At 27.1% G+C, this 20,808-nt stretch overlaps 1 protein-coding gene across 6 annotated transcripts in view; it reads right to left on the minus strand.

Moving 5' to 3' along the window:
• Window positions 1-10: 10 nt before the first annotated feature.
• Window positions 11-20,808, minus strand: part of LOC107438204 (uncharacterized protein PF3D7_1120600) — a 30,258-nt gene continuing 9,460 nt past the window's right edge. For 2 of the 6 annotated variants that reach the window (XM_043057972.2, XM_043057963.2), the window contains 7 exons: window positions 19,423-19,575; window positions 16,809-16,893; window positions 14,611-14,732; window positions 8,624-10,631; window positions 7,470-7,745; window positions 5,229-5,399; window positions 11-944 (listed from right to left, as the gene is read on the minus strand). In XM_043057972.2, coding sequence (XP_042913906.1) covers window positions 5,236-5,399; window positions 7,470-7,745; window positions 8,624-10,631; window positions 14,611-14,732; window positions 16,809-16,893; window positions 19,423-19,575 — 2,808 coding nt within the window. In that variant the 3' untranslated portion in view covers window positions 11-944; window positions 5,229-5,235. Of the gene's footprint in view, window positions 945-4,937; window positions 5,091-5,228; window positions 5,400-5,962; window positions 6,050-7,469; window positions 7,746-8,623; window positions 10,632-14,610; window positions 14,733-16,808; window positions 16,894-19,422; window positions 19,576-20,808 lie in introns of those variants that run through there. The other 4 variants (XR_006227850.2, XM_043057984.2, XM_043057978.2 and 1 more) reach the window with 4 other exon arrangements.

Consider the following 20,808-nt stretch of genomic DNA (forward strand, 5'->3'; position numbering starts at 1 on the left):
AAATAATGGAGCAACTTAAACAAAAATTTATTTTAAACAACAATAGAATAAACATAGTAAACATAACTGTTATATGAAATATACTTAATTTCATGCAAAACTCTGACAGAAAATAATTTTACGTTTCTTTAACCTTAAGTGCCTCTCTTTAAGAAAAACAAAACTGAATGGAATTAATATTTTTCTAATAAACTACTAAAGTAATTTTTTTTTTAAATGTCACTTTAAATGGTTAAGAACTGCATTTATTTACAAATAAATGTTTGTCAAAAAAAATTCTTATACCATTTTTCTTTTTCAAAAATTGGGATTAAACGTTTAAGATACTAGTTTTATAATATAAGGATTTTTAGAAAAGTAACTTAGCTCAGTAAAGAAATAATGAAAAGCGATCATAACTTAGTTAAATAAGGATATGTATTGAACTTGAAAATATATTAACCTCATAATTACAGTTTTAACTTTTAAAAAAAATTCAATGCACTCTAGTTACAAAAGTAAGTCATGAAACTAGCATTGAAAGATTAAAGAAATATAATAAGATATTACTTAGAAATTTTTCTGTTTGTTCAAGTTACTATACACCCTGCCATAAAATAGAATATAATTAATTATATAAAAAAAAATCTCTTAATAGACTTTCGCCATTTAACTGATGTTATAGATATCACTGAAGAAAATAAAGTAAAATTTAGAAAGCACTAAAAAAAATGTATGCAATATTGCACTGATTATAAAGCATTTCGTTTAACTCTCATCCTTACGTATTGCCAATAAGACAAATAATAAATTTTCCCTTTTTATATGTATAATGCTCAATATTAATATTGCACAGTAAGAAAAGTAAAGTTAACAAAATAGAATTTAGAAAAGGTACAATCATACAAGGATTTACTTTTCCACAATCAGGTAGTTGACTAGATTTCAGGAAAAACACTTGGAATCTAAAAATAAATAATAATAATAATTAAATAGTTGCACACAAATCATCTTCAAAAAGCTAAAATTCATTATAAATTTTCTAATAATTTAGTATTTATTGTAACTACCATACATTCAAATGTAGATAAACAAAATTAACAAATTTTACAATAAATTACAAATTAAGCTTATTTTTTCTGAGAAAATAAAGCATTCTAACACATAATTCTTGAAATAAAATAATTCTCCCATTATTAAATTAAAAAATACCTCAAGAAATATTGATTTTGTTAAAAGGCCAAGCTTAGACTAGGTATTGTTATTTTAGACTGGACTAAATCGATAAGTGGAGAACAGGAATGCTTTTAAGTATAAGTGTTACATTACTACAGCTACTTATATTTTGTTTTAAAAAAATCAAAATTTTGAGTGATTTCAAAATATTTAATGTATTTTCACTACACTACTTATTTGATTTTTACACTCAAACAAAGTATGAGATTGATATAAGCAAATTTTAAGAAAAATGAAAACTTTAAAATAATAAATCAAAATGGAAAAGCGCTAAAACCAAATTTGTCTTACGTAAACAATTTAAATAAAAAGTTAGGAAACAAAAACGAAATTATTCTAGAATTTTGTTTTTGGTTTCTAACTTTTTATTTAAATTGATTTTTACATTATTGTATTTAAAGCTTAAATATGAAAGGGACACAATAACTGTGCTAAATTATTTGAAATAAATGTTATAAGATATCATACTTAATATTTACTAATTGTATCTTACAGTATTTATAAGTTATAAATTGCATTCAAATGTATAGTTATTACGGTGAAAGTTTCACATCATTGTTGGCATGCACAAGGTGAGAGAAAGCAGAACCTGTCCATAGGGTTTATTTCAGCGATTTAGAGGAACAAAGGCAGTCGAAGTAAAAGGGAATCAAAGAAAAGTGAATAGATACCCTATTCCGCATTTCATCGCTATCTCTTCACTGAAAATTCTTTCTTTTAATTGGACATTTACTATTGATACCCATAATCGCAACAGTTGGTTCCTATAATGGACAGTTTTTTCATACAGTTTCAAAAATACAATAGTCAGGGTTCCAACTCTTTTAACAAAGCAAAAATTAAGGACTTTTTAGAAAAATTAAGGACCCTAAAAATAGTATAATTGTTTATCATCAAATATACATATACCACCAGTAACAGTGCCAATTATTGACTTTTTTAAAAAAGAAAATCAATAAATAAATAAAAAATAATTTTATAATAATGTAAGTACTAATACAGGGTTGCCACTCAAATCTGGAGAAAAAGTTCCCTGTGTTTTCCCTGTACATATTATACACAATATGTTAAGAAGAAACAACAATTACTGCACTCTTGTGTGAGCTATATTGGGCTAACTATATTTATTAGTTTTAATTGCTGGAAAAACAGCTGAACATACTTAAATAATGCTATAGTAAATGAAATAGTTTATTATAGCTGAAATATCATGGTTAAATATCCCATAGATTAGGCTTTGAGTGGTCACCATTTTTTAAAAGACTAAAGTAAAAACAAAATTCCCTGTATTTTCTCAGTTTGTAAAGAAAAAAATCAAAATTCCCTGCATTTTCCCTGTTATTTTAGGTGATTTTTAAATTCCCTGTATTTTCCAGGTTTTCCCTGTTCTCCCTGAGGAGTGGCAACCCTGTAATATAATTGTATTAATTAACAGGGCTTGCCATAGTAGGACCAGGCGATTTTTGCAACGTGTTATTAGGAATTAACTTGACATAATGTTAAAAAAAACATTAACTAATTTTAAAGTAACCAAAAGTTGAATAAAACTTAAGAAGAAAAAAAAAACAGTATATTAAGTTGCAATTTAAACTGAATAAATTATTATTCAAATCTAAGTTTGAATTTTATTCTAATAGACATTATTAAAAAAAGTTTGTTATCTTTTAATTGAGTAGATTTAAATTTTTTTGTAATAATCTGCTTATCCTTAAGAAATAAAAAATGATAGCGTAACAATCTAAAACTTTAAAAAAAATTTACATTACAACAAAAACAAGCTATTAATAGTTACCAAATACTTAACTTTCTTGTTAGAAGCAAGTCATGCATTTTTATTTAATACTCAGGAATGAAAATTGAAAGTTTTTTTTAAAAAAACTTCAGCTTTTATCAAAAACCCAATAGACCCTAGGTTTTTGATGAAAAACCTAGATCTGCCAAGTCTCCTGCTTTTTAACAAAGACTCCTGTATTTTGCAATTATTTCCTGTTTACCCGTATTTATCAAAATATAAGAAATTTATCAAAAAAATTTTTTTTGATGAAATATCCGATGATGGCAAAAATACTTATTTTATTCTTCAACTGCCAGTACTACAGTATGTTGAGTGTTAATAGTTTAAATAAAAACTTCTTAAGTGGTAGACGAATCATGGGTTAGAGTCCTCTTGCCGTCAGGCTAAACATGAGAGTTTTTCGTGGTTTTCCTCTCCATGTAATGCAATGCGGGTTAGTTCCCTCAAAAAGTCTTCCACAAAAGCAAATTTCACCCTATACTTGATCCTGGAGTTCCCTTGTCTCCTGGATTGGGTTCAAATTACAAGACTACACAGTTGAACATGAGCAGTCGTAAATCCAAAATTGGGTCGGCTGTTCAACGACGGTCATAAAATAAAATCGTTTAAGTAATTATAAATAATGGTTTAAAAAAACTTTCTTTAGATTAAGATTTATATACATATTTTTTACTTCGTTAAATGTAAGTGCTTCCAATTTTGAATTTTTTTTTGACTTACAAGATGATGCATTAAAATTTTGCGCTTAGTCTAAAAAATGTCCCTAGTAAGATGTCCATTATTTTATTTCTCTAATGTTGGCAGGTATAAAACCCTAATTACAACATATCTGCTTAATTTTTAGTACAATCATGAATTTTAATGTCACTGCTTTCGATTAATTAACAGTTATTTATTACACAGTGATATATTATACAATTTTATTTAATTCTTCAAGATTTTCGGAAATAGTTTTCGTAATGGATTCTAGTTAAAAAAAAAATTCTGATACTCCTTTTTGTAGGATTTTACTTCGTTCCTATAAGCAGATGAGTTACCAGTCGAACTGAATTTCTTGAATTCTGTTAATTTTAAAGGACAGTGTGAGTCTTCTATTTAGGTCCCTTAGAACTGCCCCCCCCCCTCCAAAAAGCACTATCTATTCCATGTGCAATATTTCCCTTGACCACACTCTATTCTTTTCTTTTACAATGCTTCATTCTCCGCATAGAGTATCAGTCTTAGCAAAAGGCAGAATATTATTAATGAAAGGACATGCTTTCTTTCCCTTACGTATAGCCCTCTCACACGCGGTCTAATTCTCGGTGATAAAAGAACGACTTTTTGTTTTAAAAAATTAAACAGAAAAATTGTTCCTATCAACTATAGTGAGACTGAAAAATTAAGGACTTTTTAAAACCTTGCACTAGAATTAAGTACTTTTAAGGGCCCTTATTTTCCAAAATAAAAATTAAGCAGTTTTTAAGGACCGTGGGAACCCTGATAGTTAAACATTTTTCTGTGCATATTTAAGGAGAGTAATCGAGACAAGAAATCAGTATTTTCATTAAATTAATTTTTATTAGAATTACTTTTAAATAGAAAAATAACTTTTTAAAATTAATTTTTGAAAGCAAATATACAAAAATAAAATTACAAGAAAAAGTTTGTTTTATTATAAAGTAGTCCGAACTCTTTTTTATTCTAAAAAAAAAACTATAAAACTTAAGGCATTTTTATTCCTACGGCACAACTCAACCTATTCAACTTATTTTTTAAAGAACAAAAGTTTAAGATATTTGAATATTTTTATAGCTATTGTAAAAAATTTCTTTTTCTCAGAAAGAAAATAAATTAAACAACAAAATAGCCTCAAACTACCTTCTCCACCAAAAATCTAATAGACAGTATAATAATAATTGAGAAAAAAAAAATTCATTTTGCTTACAAGAACTAAATAAACCAGCTGCACTAGTTCTGTCCAATTCGTTTTTTACCCAATGGAAAAAGTGTGTGTCCAAGGGAAAGTCACTACTTTCTTTTCCTGTCCCGACTAGAACTTTAGTTGTATTTGATGCACTATATCATGTAGGCAGAATCACTGTAATTTATAAGTTTTCACTCTTCAGTATTTATGTTCAGGGTGCATCATAATATTAGGTACTTAAATATTCTTAAGTACATTTTAAAATCTTAATTATATTCCAACTAATCGTCATTTTTACAAACAAATAGTTACCTTAAATTCAGTCTTTATTATTCCTTTGCTTAGATGAAAACAAATAATGTGGGAATGCTGTATTCTGCTTTTTACAATAGTTTTTAACCTCATTTTCTGACTTCAGCCTAACACCTTTAAAATGTGGTAGATAATATATTTTCTTTCCATTATATTTTCTTTTTTTCCACTCTGAAAATTCCGAGAAAGCAAGTTAGGCATTTGGATAATAATATTCCAGCATTATATTCTTACCAACATTATATTCCTGAAACATTTTACTTCTTACCAAATTGCAAACTTTTTTTTCAGTGCTACAATTTGTTAATGGTCATTTTTTTTAAGCATTTTGGTCTAATGTCTTCTAATAAAGTAATGCTGTAGATCAGTCTAATGTATATAGATGGGGTAGGTTGGATCTAGGGGAACGTTGGCTCAGGCACAATAATTTAAATGTTACATGATATTTGTGTTTGTTTTTTCTATTAGTATACTGCACCCCGCTAATACTACAAAACCTAAGAAAAAAATCATATGGTATAGTTCAAATGGAACATTTTTTGTTCAAATAAGTTGTATTTTAGTACTGCTAAATAATTTTTAGAACTTTACTACTTCACCTTCTAAAATTTGTTTCTATGAGAAAAGAGTAATAAATTGCAATTATTTTACAAAGTCAGATCTTTAATATTTACTTGCAGCAATTTAAAGTTTAAAATAAGAAGAAGAAAAAACTAATATGATCTTTTGTGCAATTTAAAACAATGGATACCTTTGTAAACTAAAAAATGGGATAAGCTGGATCATCAAAACAATTCAGAAATACATCAGCATTTCTTATTCTGAAATGAAGATGAATAAAATATCCAGAAATATTACATAAAAAATACTTCATTATATTATCAGTTCATCTTGTCTAAAAATATGCATTTTATTAATTTAATTTAAAATTTTTATTTAAAAATTACTTTTAACTAGTTTTTTCACATAAAATAATAAAATTTGTCAGAAATATTGCTTTTTACCTTTTGTTGAAATGGAACAAGGTTTAGAATACAGTTCTAAAGATAATTAAATGAAAAAGAAATATTAAACAGAATATCTAGAACCTACACTCCTAAAAAAATATGCAAGAAATGTCTTGTGTATTAATTTCTTTTAAAAATTAATTTTATCAAATATAAAAATTTTTTAAAGCAATTAAGACTAAGAACAAAATTTTAACAGGCATACTAAATTACAGATTTTGATATTGTGTTTTTTAATGTCTTAATGTTCAATAGTGAATTAAATTTGAGTAATGCGATGTTGATAAAAGTATTTTTCTTATCCAATCCAACAAATACGAATTAAATAATAGTGCATGAAAATGATCTGAATCTTTTTTTTTTTTTTTTAGTATCTTGTTCAGGAAATATTAGGCTTTTCATTATACAGATATAGTTTGATAGGCTCTTTGATAACTTTAATTTGTAATAAATTATTTAAAACCATATTAGGTCATGTTTCATTATGGAAAGTCAACTAGTACAGAAACCAAATATTTTGCTTCGTAAAAAATTCAATAAATAATTGTAGGGAATACAATTTGCAATACAATTTTACAATTGAAGATTCATTTTATTAATCTTCAAAAATGCATTTTGAATTTTATATGCTTTAGAAATTTCTGAATTGGATAACATTATCTTTCAATATTATTTCTGGATATATTTTTGTTACATGGTCAATTATTCCCCATAAGGTGGACTAAGGTGCCCTAGCCTCGGGATTTGTTGGTCCATTATTCAAGTGTTTTTTTTTTATATAAATTATAATAAAAAATGAATACAAAAGAATTTGAAAAAATCAAAAATAGTGAGAAGTGGGCAATTTGGTTCCAACCCTGGTTCCAACTATTCATTTTAATTCATAGCCAAAAGTTCTAGAGCCTCTCAGAATATTTGAACAGGTAGCCAAATAACAATTTAAAATATGCACTTAAAAACTTCAATGCAAAATTTGTTTCATATATATGTTTAAGTAGTTTGTATGTAGTGGTGGACAAAATCATTCAAAATTAAATTTATTAAGTAAATTAATAAAATAGTAAATCATACATTTTACAACCAATTTAAACGTTCAAATAAAAAATTTCTGATAAATTGAAACAAAATGGTAAATATTTTAATGTGACATTATTTGCAGCTAAATATAAAAAACAAATACTAATTAATGTAAAAAGACTACCATAATATAACAATAAAATAAATTATACTTTACCTCGCGAAATATCAGTCAAACGAATAGAACATTTTCTGCAACTAGCAAGTAACTTTTCTGTTTCTTTAAGTTCATCAGATTTTTGAGATGATTCAGGCTCTTTCATAGTTTCGTCACTTACTTTAAATGCATCATTAAAAAATTGATTTGAATGGCAGACAATAACATTTTCATTTTTATCAAACAAAATATTTGATTTCATAGTCTTTGAAGTATCAGAAACTAATTTATTTATCAAATTACCCAAAATTTCTTGTACCTCGTTTGAAATTTTACCTAAAAAATTAATCAAATTATTTTATAAGTTATTTACAAAATTTAAAAAAAAAAACATGTTATAAATAATACAGTACAAAATCTATATAAAGCAATTCTCCATAAACCACATAAACTTTGAGGGTGTAAACAATTAAAATTGCAGCTTAAGAAATTTCTGTAACTAAGCAAAAAGTATTAAATTTTTACATTATTTTATTTATTATTTGTAAACAGGTTACAATATCAAAAGCTAAACTCCAAACTGATAAAGTTGTTTATAAGTTCTTATGTTCCAGAAAATTTAAATTTTTTTCTGTAAATAATAAAGAACATATTTGTATTTTTCATTATTTATATCTAAAAACTATTTTAGAGCATTTTAAGATTGATCTGTTCCAGACTAATATTGCTATGTTTAAAAGGTACGTTTAAAGATATCTATATAATGCAAAATTCTATACAATAAAAGGCCTTGCATTTTAAGGTTTGCTTTATAAAGATCTTTTTACTGTATATAAATACTATATGAATAAAATTATAACAAATTTTCTTTAAAAACTGTATGATAGTAATTTTTGCAACAAAAAAATAAATAAAAAATAATACATTTTTGATAATTATAACCTTAAGATTTACTATAAAAAATATTACATATACATTTTCTATACATTAGTTTTACTAATATAATTATTTATTCAATTATTTTAAGTATTTAAAACTTTCTATATAATAACTTCTTTTAGTTTGCATGCATAATTCAATTTCAGATGTAAGTTTTTGGGTTCTGCAATATGTATTCAAGATTCAGATTTTTTTGAAAAACAATTTCTATCTAAAGCAAATATTATAAAATAGTTATAAAAATATAAATATTAATACAAAAACACTTAACAAACCTTTAAAATCACCACAATCAGCTAAATTCACATCAACCAGTGAAACATCTTTAAGCTCTGCATTACCTTCTCTGAGTACATACTCAGAATTTTCTTGAGCAATACTTTCATTAGTTGATTTAGTTTTCAATGAAAAGTGAATATCATTCTTGAGCTCTAGGACATCATTTGCAGCTGAAATTGGTAGACTGCTATCATGAGATTTAACTACACTTTTCATTTCTTCAATATACTCTTTGTCTGGTACTGATGTCAGGGAAACAGCAAATTCTTTAAAGTCAGAAGTTGCTTCATTATTTTTAATTTTTACAGTATCAAGTTCCTTATCAATATTTTTGGCAACCATATTTATAATAGAGGTCAATACTTTCTGACTCTGCACTGTATACTTTTGAAAATCTTTGTCAATTTGAGTTTTTACTCTAAAACTTGACGTATTGCGACCTCCAAAAATATCGTTAATTACATATCTAGCTGGTAATTTGTATTTAATACAACTTGTTAAAGTTTTTTCACAATCCAACAAAGTTTCAGATTCAGTTATTGAACTTTTGTTTGTAATGAAAGCTGCAGTATTTAACTGAGAAGATTGACTTTCAGTATCTCTACAATATAAATAATAAGTAGCTTCAAAAGATGATTGATTTTCACTTGCAATATTCTGAAGCGCTCCATTTTCTGAGTCTGAACTTATTGCTAGTTTCTTAGTGTCTCTCTCAATTGAATCACAAGCAGAATACTTCCTTTTAAATGAATGAGGTGACACACCAGGGACATTTATTTCAGTTTCCATTTTAGTATTAAGCTTTTCTGTGTTCACCTGAATTTCATGAATATCTGTAGTCTGAACAAAATCTGAATTAGGTTGATCCACTATAATTTCATGAGAAAGAACTTGTGCAGGTGAAGATGAGAGTGGATTGTTTAAATCAAAACTATTAGAAGATAAATCTACTCGTGTTTTTGCTTCTTCTTCAGGTGTAATTGGAAACATATTTTCAGCTTTATTCTCTTGAGAATCCAAATGAAAAGATGACATTTTCCCACATTGCGTAAAGAGAGGGGAAAATTTTAAAGGAAGTTTCTGTTCTAGGCTAGTTTTGTTCTGCCTTTCTTCAATAAGCATCACTTCAGATTTTAATGAATAAATATCACTTTTGTCATTTTCTTGAAGCTGTTTCCCCTTAGTGTTTTTAAGTATTTCATAGTTATGTGAAATCTCCTTAGCTAGTGAAGGTTTATTATCAGCTTTTGTTTTTTGAGCAAAAGTATTTACAGTAGATTCTTCTAAAAAAATGTCACAATTCTCTTCTCTTTTTTGAAGCAGGTTTTCTTCTAAATTCATACACATTTCATTATTTGGTACATTCTCTTTAGTTAGAGAAGTTTCATTGTGAGCTTTTGTTTCTTCATCAAATAAAGCCTTAACCTCTGATTTTTCTAAATCATTATTTTCTTCTGCCTTTTGAAACTGATTTTCTTCTGAGTTCATACACATTTCCTTATTTGGTACATTCTCTTTAATCAGAGAAGTTTCATTATGAGCTTTTGTTTCTTCATCAAATAAAGCATTAACCTCTGATCTTTCTAAAACATTATTTTCTTCTGCCTTTTGAAACTGATTTTCTTCTGTGTTTTTGCAGACTTCATTATTTTGAGAATTTTTTTCCGTTAGTGAGATTTTATCTCCAACTTTTTCTTTTCGTATTAGAATTTTTTTTAGATTTGCACGAGATTTATAGTTGGGCATCTGTCCAATCATAGGTCTATTTTTAATTTTAATGTCAATTTTCTTTCTTGAAGCTATTCTGCAATTAGTAGATTTTTCATTATCTACTAGAATATTTGCCTGCTTACCATCAGCTTTAGGATATAGAAATCGCCTTTTACCAAATGTTAATCGCTTTTCAGCAAAATTTTGTTTGGTGTTTTTGATCAAACCATGTTTATACAATGTTTTCTTTACCTCTCTAAACATATCATACGTAGGATTTTCTTCATTGTAATGCTAAATAAAATTAAATAAATATAAACTTTAAAATGAAATTGTATTTTGTTATAGAATATTTGAAATCAAATTGTTAAAAGAATTAAAATATTTTTTTAAATAAAAAAAATAAAAAAATGAGGCAAAGTAAAGAAATGAGGCCATGCTAAAAAAAAAGCTTATTAATGATTAAATGATCAGTGTTAACAGTATGTAACACCCCAAAATAAGTACTTGCATTATTTAAATTTTCTAAACATTTTTGGAGAAACAAGTGACAGTACAGGCTAAATTCCTCTTTTGCCATGCTATAAATTGTCCAAATTAGCATTTGGTACATATTGAGTAACTTTTTCTTTTTTTTTGATAATAGTTTGCCCTTTTTTAAGTCGTTGCATTATTTAATTTATAAAGCATATAATTAAGTCTAAAAATTTGAAATATTATTACCCCTACAAACTAACTCCCTAATTTGACACATAGCATATAAAGTAAAAACTTGCTTAGAAAGATAAACTTATTTAAAAAGATAAACAGGATATCTGCTATATTTTAGATTTTCAAATTCATGACTCCCATGAACTTTTCATGACTTAACGAAGATATTTTCTCCCAAAAAAACAGAATAATAAATTCAAAAAGCATTATAATAACATTAATTAAAATGATAGGTATAATTTTAATTTAAAAAACAGAGTAAAGAAAGAGTTGAAGCAATAAAATAGCTGAAAAAATAATTTTTTTTCTTTTTTTCTGCGGAATGATATTCTAAAGATACTTTTCTTGTTCATCAGAAAGGAAAGAAATACTCCTGATTTTTCTGTTCTCATTTTGGAATAAAAAAAATCTCCCAATGACTGGTTTGCTTTAGCTAGAATTTTAAATTGATAAAATGGAAATATTAACAATAATTCTGAAATCACAGAAGTTTAAAAAATACTTCGCTCTAGAAATGATATTTTTTCTTTCATTTTTTTTAAAGAACACCATAATTTTGAAAGAAAATGATAAAAACTTTTTATATTTTAATAAAATATGTAATAAATTATGTTTTAATAAAATATATGATATTTTTAGCAAAATAATATTTTAATAAAATATGATTTTGTTACAAATTCAGATATTCGGAACACCATGAAATTGGGGGAGGGGATTCCATTTTTAAAATAAAATTTTTCGGAGACCTAAATCCATGACTTTCCATAATTTTTTTAAAAAAATAGTTAAAATCATGTTATTTCATGACAAATTTTGTTCAATACCAAAATTCATGACTTTCCATGATTTTTCATGACTTTCCAGGTGCGCAGATATTTCCGTAAGGTCCTAGTGAAATTTTTATTTATTCAATGTATTTTAAACCTGCTAACATAGATAATCAATTTTCAGCTAAATCAGTCTGTAACAATATCTTTCCCTCTTCAGAAAGCTGATGATACTCATAACCAGACTTTTCTATCACTCAAAAATGACACCCCATCCAGCCAAAGAATTTGTTTACTTGCGTTCAGATGTCCATTCATTGTTTCTGAGGAAAAAAATTCCTTTTGGGAAAAGAGAATAAAGAACATAATAGCTTTCCCCACCATTGTACAGAAATATTTGTTCAGAGCTGTGACATGTATTTATTCTTGCCATCTCTACATCTTGATTTTGAGGGGTGGGCCTGTTTCATCTGGAAAACATCAGTCTGAACAGGTTCTGATTTTCGAGTTTGTTAATGAGAGATATGTTGGGAGAGTTTTTTTTTCCCAGAATAGTTACTTTCAAATATTTTTTGTAAGTTAGTCATACCTCACTTTGGGCTGTTTTCCTTGCAATAAATTTAATTTTTTTCTGTTAAAAATGATGGTTCAGTGTAAAGCATTATTTGAAGTTAAAAATCATTTCGGGAAATTGATCATGGATAGCAGCAAGTTGATGCCGCTAAAAAATATGGGATTTTACAATACTACTTTTTTGAAGAAAAGATATCGAAGATGCTGTGGAAGCAAATAAAATTGAAAGCAAAAGAAAAATACTTAAGATGCAGTGACCAAGGATGTTGATAAAGTTACCTTAAGATGGTTTCATGAAATGATGCAACAAAATATGCCTATTAATGGTCCGATTAGTTTTTTTTTTCTTTTACGTTACAATTGTCAACAAATAGCTGACCCAATTTTTTTAGTTTACGACTACAAATGTTTAATTCTGTAACCTTGTAATTCCGAACCCAATCCAGAAAACAAAGGAACTCTTGGATCAAATTATGGGAAAATTTGCCTTCGTGGAGAACTTTTTGATACATATTTGCACACATATTTTCATACATATTTGCACACATATTTGCACACATATTTGCATTACATGGAGAGGAAACTATGGTCAGCCTTATAGCAAGGGGACACTAACCCATAATTGATCGAACATTGAGGTTACTTTACGTCAGCACTGTATTTGGTGCAAGCCGGTTGCAAAATTCGTATCAAGCAGCCAACACTGGGATTCGAACCTGAGTTGTCTAATTGAGAGGAGAGTGCTTCATCCCAAACCTCCAGCGCTCTAGACCGATGACTGCAGAAAAAAAAGTAAGAACATTTGCATCCTTGTTAAGCAACAATGACTTTTAAAGCTAGCAATGGATGTATTACGACAGGAAATTCTTTTTAAAAGCATCTCAGGTAAAGAAAAGTTATCTCCAGTCAATCATGCCTCACCCAGGGAACAAAGAATAAAGGAGAAGATTGAAAAAAATGAATTATCCTGATAACATGTACAATGTGGATGAAAGTGGCTTAGTTTATCAGCTCATGCCAAACAAAACAATGGCAGTCAAAGGAGGAAATTTTAATGGTGGTAAAAAAATCAAAACAGAGGTTGACAGTACTAGAATCTATAAGTTGAAGCTGTTAGTTATTGAAAGATATGCCAAACTTAGATGTTTTAAAGTTGTGAAAAGTTTACCAGTTCCCCTATTAGGCAAACATGAGGACCCGGATTACAAGAAATCTTTAACAATTGGCTGCTTGATGTGGATAAAGGGATGAAAAAGAATAAAAAGAAAATAGCTCTCATAGTTGAATACTGCCTACCTCACAATAATCCCCTAAGTTTGAGAAACAATCAATTGTTTTTATTTTCTCTCCAATTTGCACATCGATTCTACAGTCATCAGATTTGGGCATAATAAAGTGTTACGAAGGATACCAAAAAATATTAGCTCAGAACGTTATTTATAATTTGGATTATGAACTTCAAACTAAAACCAAATCCTTATGCAATTGATGTAAAAAATGCATTTGATTAGATTTCTGGAGGTTGAAAATCTTAAATTTTAAGGAAGCTTCTCTCGTTGAAAAAGAAAATGTGGAAATTGAGCTAACTAAAACTATGTAGAGTATGTAGTTGGTTTAACTTCAATTATCAGTGCTTTCCAAAGATTTTCTAATCCGTCTTTTACATTTAACATGGATAAATTTTTACATTTGGACAATGATGTGTTGGTGTTTAGTGGTGCAAAAAACTAGATTTTAGCAGAAGTTATTTTGTATTATGAGGAAGAGACTGTTGACTGTTCTGAAATTGCCATATATCATTAATTAACACTCTGCAAGATTTTGTTTCAACGTTACAGAGGCATTTGATGTTCATTTGAACTCATTAGATGGACTGAATTCTTCAAAAAATAAGCAAACAAAATTAACTAATTAATTTCTTAAATATATTTTTTTTTGCTGTAAAATAAATTTATGTTTAACATTTTATATTAATGTAGTTTCATAATCACATGTAAAATTTCATTTAAAATCACATATGTTTAAATTATCATCAGTTTCAAACATGTGCTTTTATAGTTCAAACTGTCCATAACAATAATCGTCTACAACAATATTTTATCGAAACATATTTTACCTTCCATTTTAATATTTATTGTCCTTACTGTCAGGAATGTGGATTTCTATGAGGAATACACACACAAGCATATATTGTGTTTCATATATATATAGATTTTTCTTACCATATAGTAATTGAAAGTATGAGTGTGTCCTTTTAAATGCTGATGAGCATGGCTTTTACTCAACAATGATTCATTACACAGAGTGCAATAAAATGAATGATGTGGTTTGACAAATTCTACTCCTAAGAAATAAAAATGAAACAGATTAAAGGAGGAAAGGAAAGATGCCTTCCAAGTTTTTATAAGTCTATGTTAAATTAATCACAAGTTTTTCAAATCAGATATTTTGTCTCAAATATCGAAACATTAAACTAATAAATAACTACTTGATCTGTAAGAACATCATGAATAATTCTAGTAACATTGGATTTAATAGAAGTTACAGACTTGAGTACTTTCCGAACTTGCTATCAGCATTTCAAAATAAAATAACAGAAATATAATTAAAAGAAGCTAGTGTTCATGAAATTTAAATTTACACAATTTTAAGGTCTATATATATTACTTGATTCTACATAGGTCTAAATATTAACAAAATTGTGCATGAATTTCACTAATGAATAAAAAGAGTTACACTTAGTGGAAAGTACCAAATTAAATAATATCTGAAATTTTACATTTCCTCATAAAATTATAAATTGATTAACTGAAATCATTAATTTAGTTTTTGGTTCAATTTTAAACCAGTCATCATGGTCTTTTTAAAAATAGCTAAGGGGAAGAGAAAAAGACGAGATAGTGTTCATTGTTCTAGTTACTTTTATTTCTTATTTCTATCAAAATCAAATCATTTTTGCTTTTAAAATTGCTTAAGTAGAAAAAATTAAAAATTATTACACATTAATATCAAACAACAAAACTTTATAACTCTTAGCCGTTAAAGGTAAATCTATTTTAAATAGATTATTATGAAAATTCTCAAAAGTCACGATTTTAAATAGCATATTAAATTTATTATTAGTAAGACCGCTATCAGCATTTCAAAATAAAATAACACAAATATATTTAATAGACGCTAGTGTTAATGAAATTTAAATTAACACAATTTTAAGGTGTATATATATTACTTAATTCTATATAGGTATAAATATTAACAAAATTGTGCATGAATTTTACTGATAAATAAAAAGAGTGACGCTTAGTGGAAAGTACCAAATAAAATAATATCTGAAATTTTACATTTCCTCATAAAAATATAAATTGATTAACTGAAATCATTAATTTAGTTTTCGGTTCAATTTTAAACCAGTCATCATGGTCTTTTTAAAAATAGCTAAGGGGAAGAGAAAAAGACGAGATAGTGTTCATTGTTCTTGTTACTTTTATTTCTAATTTCTATCAAATCATTTCTGTTTTTAGAATTGTTTAAGAAGTGGGAAAAAATTAAAAATTATTATACATTAGCTACACACAACAAAACATAATAACTCTTAGTCGTTAAAGGTAAATGTATTTTAAATAGATTTTATATAATGAAAAGTCTCTAAAGTCACAATTTTTATTAGCATATTAAGTTTATTATTAGTAAGACCGTAACATTTATGGTGAAATCGAAATAATTATATATAAATCTTAATAGTTGAAACCTCTGCCGTTTTTTTTTCTTCTTCTTTTTTTTTCATTTATTCTTGGGATTCTATGATTTCTTCATTTCTCTTTTTTGCTATAAATAGGAATGCATGATTTTAAATATGACAGGCAAAGAGCTTCCTTTTATCTGCTGCTAAATCTTTGAAAAATTACCACGACTAAATTTTTAAAACATGTGAAATTCTCATCAAGAAGAAAATCTATTCCATACTTTTAAAACTGATTGTAACTATAGTTGATAGGATAACTTAAAATATTGAAAAACTTAACATTTAACATTTTAATTGAAACGGTTTAGCATATTAAATATACTAAAAAGGAGCTGAATGAACAATTACAGTCAATTACTTTTACAAATATTAATAAATTCAGTATCACGCTAAAAACTCCAGAAAACATTTTATAACTTCTGTAAATTAAGTTATTTTTAATTTAAAAAAAAATCACTATTGTTTAGGTAAGGAAGGCATATTATCATAAGGAAAGATAAAATTATAAATTAGAAAAAAATTTTATTTGAACTATACTAATAACATGGAAAAGAATATGACATATTTTCACAAAAATTGAACAAGTATTCAATTAACAGGACAGTATGTAATGAATCAGTTAAAATGAATTTGTCTTCACAACTCCCATTGAAAAATTATAAAAAGAAATTAAATTACCTTTAATGGGCTTAAGAACATAATCACTTTCAATCACTTCTTTGACTGGCTCTTTGAAATTAATAGGATGACATGGATCAACACTCTTCAAAAAAATACAATGAAACATTTTAGTAAAAGGTTGCATTTTTAAACTTCATAATGAAACAAAAAAAATTTATTTAAAATTAAAAGAAAACTATGAATTAAAACATGGAATGAAAACAAATTAAAATTAGACTATAATCCATGTTTAAATTAAATAGCCAATAAGTCTTCCCATTCTAAAACAATTTTCTAAATTTCACTGTGACCTCCAAAACATTTTCACTATTCTGAAATTTAGAACATTATGTATGACATCTGGCATTTAACAATTTTAATTTTCTGAATGGAATGCTTTTGAAATGAAATTGGAAATTCTTTATCAGTGGTTCCGCAATACTTAGAAAACTACAGGTCCTTAGGACCAGGGACATTCCTATTTCAGACACCTTTCTTACTAAAAGAAATCTTTTACTATTGAAAACAAATATATCTTACAATCATTTTCTCCAGTGACATTATTACTTAAAATTCTTCAGTGATAGCATTCTGAACTGAAATCCCCATAATTATTTTTAATTTATTCTTGCATTATCGGTTTATAGCTTTAGTATTTATCTTTCTTTGTTTATATTTTTTTTAGTAACAGATGCAGCTTTTTATACTTATTTTTTATTTTTAAAATTTTACTTAATTTTGCTAACTCAAATCCTTTTTTTAATTTTTAAATGGAGAATCACACGTCCCAGAAGACATGCCATAACTTTTTATTCTGTATCTCAACAATATTTGACGTACTTCATGCTTGATAACTAGTTAACGGAATTGCTGCTTTGTGTTATAAGCAATAAAACAACACAAACTCCTAGTAAAATCTGGAAAATTAAAAAAAAATCACTGCTGAAAACAGCCTGCAGCTTAAGAAAAACATTTTATTAATAGCTGTGTTAAAGACGAGCATACTTTTATTAAATTTAAACTTTTGAAAAACTTTAAGCAATTACTTCTCGATTGCATAACTTGTCCATAATTTGTCTGCATTTTGATATTTTGAAAACAATTTTCAGCATTTGAAACTTTATGGCATACTTGAACTTACCTTTTGCTATGTTTTATATTATATCTTATATCCGTCGTTGAACAGCCGACCCAGTTTTGGGGTTTACGACTACTAATGTACAACTCCGTAGCCTTGTAATTATGAACCAATCTAGATGACAAGGAAACTCCTGGATTAGTACCCCCAGAGGTATGATTTGTTATGGGAACATGGAGAACTTTGTGACTCAACAGATTTAACGTGCATCATCATCATCATAGTTGGCCAGACAGCCTAATGTGAGCCAATGCCTTCCTCTGAAGATTTCTCAATGACGACTTCCGATTTATCTTTGATCTCCAATTTTTTTCATTAATTGCGAGAAAATCAGACTCCACTGAGTCAGCCCATCTCAACCGCGGCCTTCCCCGCTTTCTTTTTCCAGTGTGTCTAAAAAGCAGTATCTTTTTTATTGTGTTGTCGTCACTCATTCAGCGTTAACGTGCATCAGTCACTATTTACTACACTACTTCGGCTGGCAGGGATCAAACCCACAAACTTTTTTTTTTTGCTTGTCATAAAATACTTCAAATGGAAAAGGTATTTCTCCAGGGCATGATATTTTCCTAAAAGATTTATAATTAAGAAAAAAAATGTGCTCTTTTTTAGTAACAATGCCCTCTGGTGCAGACACCTACGCTTAGGCCCTGATAATAAGACTCATTTCCCGGTAACTCATTTTTGAAATTGATATTCAAGGGTCATTTTTAAAGTAAAAACCAATTGTGAATCCGGTAAAGTGACATCAGTTTAAGGTCTGCAACTCTTGGCAAGTCTCACTACATTGCCATTACGTTTCAAATTCTCTTAATTTAAACCAAGTTAAAGTTTTAATTTTTAATGTAATTTAGAGTTTTAAAAATGTTGATAGTAACCATATTAATGTTTTCACTGGGGATTGATCTTCGCATTATTATACTTAATTACAATCATGATTAAAAAAAAATTTATTTTATAAATGTAAAAAAAGTACAAAGATAACTAATGGGATTAAGTCAAAAAACTAGTTAGGGTTGAGGATACAGCGTTTCCTCATGTATGTGCTTTACTACACCTTTATAGCACATAGTAAATAAAATGAATAATTTAATCCATTTTTTTCTAAGGAATATGATTCAAATAAAAGAATTAAGTTACAAAAACATTTACATTTTTAGAAATTTATAATATCAAAAATAATTTGTTTCATTGCAATACAAATTAAAATCAAATTTTCACAAAAATTTTGAATGATTACAAAAATTAGGGTACTTCTAGTTTCAGGACATGTCTGGGCTGGTTCAGTGACGTTTTCCTATTCTGATTAGCTCACACAATACTAGGAGGAATTGGAAAACTGATTTTCATCACTGTACTAAACTTATCCAGCAACAACTTATTTTTGTAACAATTCATTATAATTTGACTGGACTACATACAATGTTAGAAGTTTTAAACTTAGAATTAGATCAAGGAAGACATGAAAAGAGAGAATAAAGCACAAACAATTACTTTTAGATGCTCAGAACTGTAAAAATGAGTTAATATTTCGCCCACAGTGATAAACTCTTTGCAACAAAAATCACACCAGTGATGTTGGGCGTCATATGCTGCAAATTTTATCGGAGTTGATGTTCTACGAGGTATGAAACTGCTTTCGCCTATCTAAACAGAAAATGTCTGCACTTAAATCAAAAATTATATTTTTTCTAAATTTTTATATATATAAATTCCACATTATATGCAATTTTAAACTAAAATACACAACCATCTTTGTGGTGTAATAAGTTCTCTGAAAATTTTTTATTCCAATCACAATACTAAAGCATGTGAATAAAAATTGCTACAAAATAGCAATGAACAATTCATTATACATAATTTAACTAAATATGACTTGCTATCAATGTATAATGTAATTAAAGAAATTAATAGTATTAAATGATGAGGAAATGAAAACCATCAAATGCATTGTAAAAATTATAAGAAAATGCTTATCTAACAAAGTTATGAACAGTAAAGTATAAAACAAATAATGAGATAGAATGAACTGATGACCTTTACTCACAATCCATTTGATCAATGGATTGTGAGAAACAGTCATTAGAGAAAGATTACAGCTTTCTGTTGTTTCAGATATTTGGATCTTGCATGCAATTTATTTATTTTTTATTGCTCTCATTTTTTCTAAGATAAACATATATTTTAAATGAAACAGTGGAGCATTTTGTCAATTATTGTGGATTTTTTGTCAAATTGAGCTTTCACATCCTGAGTAAGTGGTTGATTTAAAAACATGAAAACTAGAAGCATTACTTAAATGATAAGATCACGATAATCTGGTAACTGAAGAGCAATGATGATATAATGAAAATTTATTTAATATTGAGAATAATAACATTGGGATTTCCGCAAATCTGTATACCTAATTTTACAAAATTATTAATTTCAAAATATTAAAAAAAAATACAAATGAAAAAAATATCACAAGTTATTTTACACAAAGCATTTGCATTTGTTTCAGGGTGGGAAACCTTCCTGTTATATACAGTGATACACTAGATTACTTTAATGAAAAAGTTGTTAGCTGTAAAATTAAAATGTTTTAATTAGTTTTAAGATAATTGCATTTGGTAGCCGACAGCTAACATAAAAAAAGTCCTATCATATATCCAGTTGTATAAGTCTACTCCAAATTTTTAATTAAGTAGCAACGAGTAGTTAAGTCAGTTGAATTAAACGATCGGTGAAAAATCATGTATGAAAATTTATAAAATCAAAAACAAGTACTGAAACCAGCATTTATATACACTTCAAAAGGTGATGTTTAATTTTAACACCAATAATTGATAAAGCTTATACTAATCTAAAGTTTGTTGGTTAAGAAGATCTTTTTATTTG

This window comes from Parasteatoda tepidariorum, chromosome 3 (genome assembly GCF_043381705.1).
Source record: "Parasteatoda tepidariorum isolate YZ-2023 chromosome 3, CAS_Ptep_4.0, whole genome shotgun sequence".
NCBI classification, from domain to species: domain Eukaryota; kingdom Metazoa; phylum Arthropoda; class Arachnida; order Araneae; family Theridiidae; genus Parasteatoda; species Parasteatoda tepidariorum.